The sequence below is a fragment of the Mesitornis unicolor genome, unplaced genomic scaffold, assembly GCF_000695765.1.
Source record: "Mesitornis unicolor isolate BGI_N332 unplaced genomic scaffold, ASM69576v1 scaffold13234, whole genome shotgun sequence".
NCBI lineage: Eukaryota > Metazoa > Chordata > Aves > Mesitornithiformes > Mesitornithidae > Mesitornis > Mesitornis unicolor.
The window spans coordinates 4,423-7,304 of record NW_010182281.1 but is presented as its reverse complement, the minus strand read 5'-3'; the positions used below and the strand labels follow the sequence as shown (position 1 = coordinate 7,304).

At 53.1% G+C, this 2,882-nt stretch overlaps 1 protein-coding gene across 1 annotated transcript in view; it reads right to left on the bottom strand.

The window, feature by feature from the left end:
- Window positions 1-1,524: 1,524 nt before the first annotated feature.
- The window catches only part of EIF3G (eukaryotic translation initiation factor 3, subunit G), a gene marked incomplete at its 5' end in the record, with an annotated part of 5,687 nt that continues 4,329 nt past the window's right edge, over window positions 1,525-2,882 (bottom strand). Inside the window, 3 exons of the mRNA XM_010183723.1 lie at window positions 1,525-1,540; window positions 2,290-2,396; window positions 2,493-2,629. Coding sequence (XP_010182025.1) covers window positions 1,525-1,540; window positions 2,290-2,396; window positions 2,493-2,629 — 260 coding nt within the window. The remainder of the gene's footprint in view (window positions 1,541-2,289; window positions 2,397-2,492; window positions 2,630-2,882) is intronic.

Sequence of the window (2,882 nt, the reverse complement as noted above, 5' to 3'; positions counted from 1 at the left end):
GGACACCGCGCAGGGAGCGGGGGAGGACGTGGAGCTGCGGCCGGGGGCGCAGGAGCAGCCCGGGCTGGGAGAGGGTTTGGGGAAGGGGAATTAGGGACGATTAAAGGCAAAGAATCGCAAGTACGGGCTCGTGTTGTGTAGATTTTTGGTGGAAATTCCACTTTTTCCCAGGGGAAAAGGTTGGGATGGGGCTAAAAAATGAGATCCAGGGCTCAGTGTGGCTCTTAGGCATGGGTTTCCCTATGAAAAAGGGGGCATAATGTGGGGAGAAGGGGGATTAAAGCCAAAAATCAGAGGCACAGCCTCATATTGTGTAGATTTTTGGTGGAAATTCCCATTTTTTCCTAGTGGAAATGGTGGGAATTGGGCTAAAAAATGAGGAACGGTGGCACTGAGCCCTTCCTGTGTTGTCCAGGGCTCAGCGTGGCCCTTGGGCATGGGTTTCCCTAGGAAAAAGGGGCAGAATGTGGGGAAAAGGGGGAATTAAGGCCAAAAATCTCAAGTACAGGCTCATGTTGTGGAGTTTTGTGGTGGAAATTCCCATTTTTCCTACAGGAAAAGGTTGAGGATCAAGCCTAAAAAATGAGGAAAGGTGGCACTGAGCCCTTCCTGTGTCGTCCAGGGCTCAGTGTGGCCCTTGGGCATGGGTTTCCCTAGGAAAAAGGGGGCAGAATGTGGGGAAAAGGGGGATTAAAACCAAAAATCACAAGCACAGGCTCATATTGCACCTTTTTTGGGGCAGAAATCCGTGTTTCTGAGTGGAAAAGATGGGAATGAGCCTAAAAACTGAGGGATGGTGACACCACATCACTGGTTTGGGTGGTCCAGGGCTCAGCGTGGTCCTTGGGCATGGGTTTCCCTATGAAAAAGGGGGCATAACACGGGGAAAATGGGGATTAAAGCCAAGAAATTGCAAGTACAGGCTCATATTGTGTAGTTTTGTGGTGGAAATTCCACTTTTTCCTAGGGTAAAAAGTTGGGATGGGGCTAAAAAATGAGATCCAGGGCTCAGTGTGGCCCTTGGGCATGGGTTTCCCTCCCAAAAAGGGGGCAGAATGTGGAGGAAAGGGGGAATTAAGGCCAAAAATCGCAAGTACAGGCTCATGTTGTGTAGTTTTGTGGTGGAAATTCCCATTTTTCCTACAGGAAAAGGTTGAGGATCAAGCCTAAAAAATGAGGAAAGGTGGCACTGAGCCCTTTCTGTGTTGTCCAGGGCTCAGTGTGGCCCTTGGGCATGGGTTTCCCTATGAAAAAAGGGGGATAATGTGGGGAAAAGGGGGAATTAAGGCCAAAAATTGCAAGTACAGCCTCATATTGCACCTTTTTTGGGGCAGAAATCCTCATTTCTTAGCTGGAAAGCTGGGAATGAGCCTAGAACCCATGGACCGGTGGCACAGAGCTGGCTCCTCCCTGCACCGTGAACCCCCCAGCTCAGCTCAGAGCCACACGTGGGTGCATTCCAGACCTCAAGGCTTTATTTAGGGGCGCCCGTTGCTCTCATCCGGAGCTGGAGCGACACCGGGTTCAGTTGGTGGAGGGTCTGTGGAGGGAGAAAATGCGGTCAGGACCCCAAAATCCTCTTAAATGAGCCCCAAAATCCCCTAAACCACACCAATATCCTCTGAGTCACTCCCCAGAATCCTCTAAGGCACCCCAAAACCCTCTTAAATGACCCCCAAAATCATCTGAGCCACCCCAAAACCCTCTAACACATCCCAAAACACTGTGAGCCACCCCCCAAAATCCTCCAAACCACCCCAAAATCCTCTCAGACAGCCCCCAACCCTCTGAGCCAACCCCCAAAAATCCTCTAACCCACCCCAAAGTCCTCTAAGTCACCCCAAAACCCTCTTAAATGACCCCCAAAACCCTCCAAGCCACCCCAAAATCCCCTAAACCACCCCAAAATCCTATGAGCCACCCCAAAACCCTCTTAAATGACCCCCAAAATCCTACTGAGTGACCCTCAAAACCCTCTAACCCACTCCAGAATCCTCTGAGCCACCCCAAAACCCTCTAACACATCCCAAAGCACTCTGAGCCAACCCCCCAAAATCCTCTAACCCACCCCGAAGTCCTCTAAGTCACCCCAAAACCCTCTTGAGTGACCTTCAAAATCCTCTGAGCCACCCCAAAACCATCTGAGCCACCCCAAAATCATCTAAGTCACCCCAAAACCCTCTTAAATGACCCCCAAAACCCTCTGAGCCACCCCCCAAAATCCCCTAACCCACCCCAAAACCCTCTGAGCCACCCCAAAATGCTCCGAGCCACCCCCCTGGCACTCACTTGGCCCATTCCACGTTGAGGATGAGGTGGTCGTAGCCAAATCCAGAGACCCCAGCAATGGCCCGGGCCGCGTCCTCGCGGCGGTGGAAGCTGATGAAGGCGAATCCCTGGGGTGGGGGGGAAGAGAAAGGGTGAGAGGAAGTGGGGGGGTCATCTCAGCACCCCCAAAAAGGAAAATGCACCCCCTGAGGGGGAAAACTCACCTTGGACTGCCCGGTGGTCTTGTCCTTGGCTAAATAAATCCGGGAGATGGAGCCGAAAGGCCGGAAGAGCTCCTGGAGATCGGTCTCACGCGTGTCCTCGGACAGGTTGGTGACACGGATGGTGGCGTTGTCATCGGCTTTAGTGGAGGGGAAACACAGAATCACGGGATATTTAGAGTTGGAAGGGACCTGGAGAGCTCCCCCAGAGCAGGATCACCAGAGCAGTCACACAGGAACACGGCCAGGGCTTTGGGGGTCTGCAGAGAAGGGGACCCCAAAACCTCTCCCCAGCCTGGGCCATCCCAGAGCAGAGCCTGGCTCCTTCCTCCTGACACTGCCCTTTCCCAATGGATCCCCAGCAATGAGGGCACCCCTCAGGCTCCTCTGCTC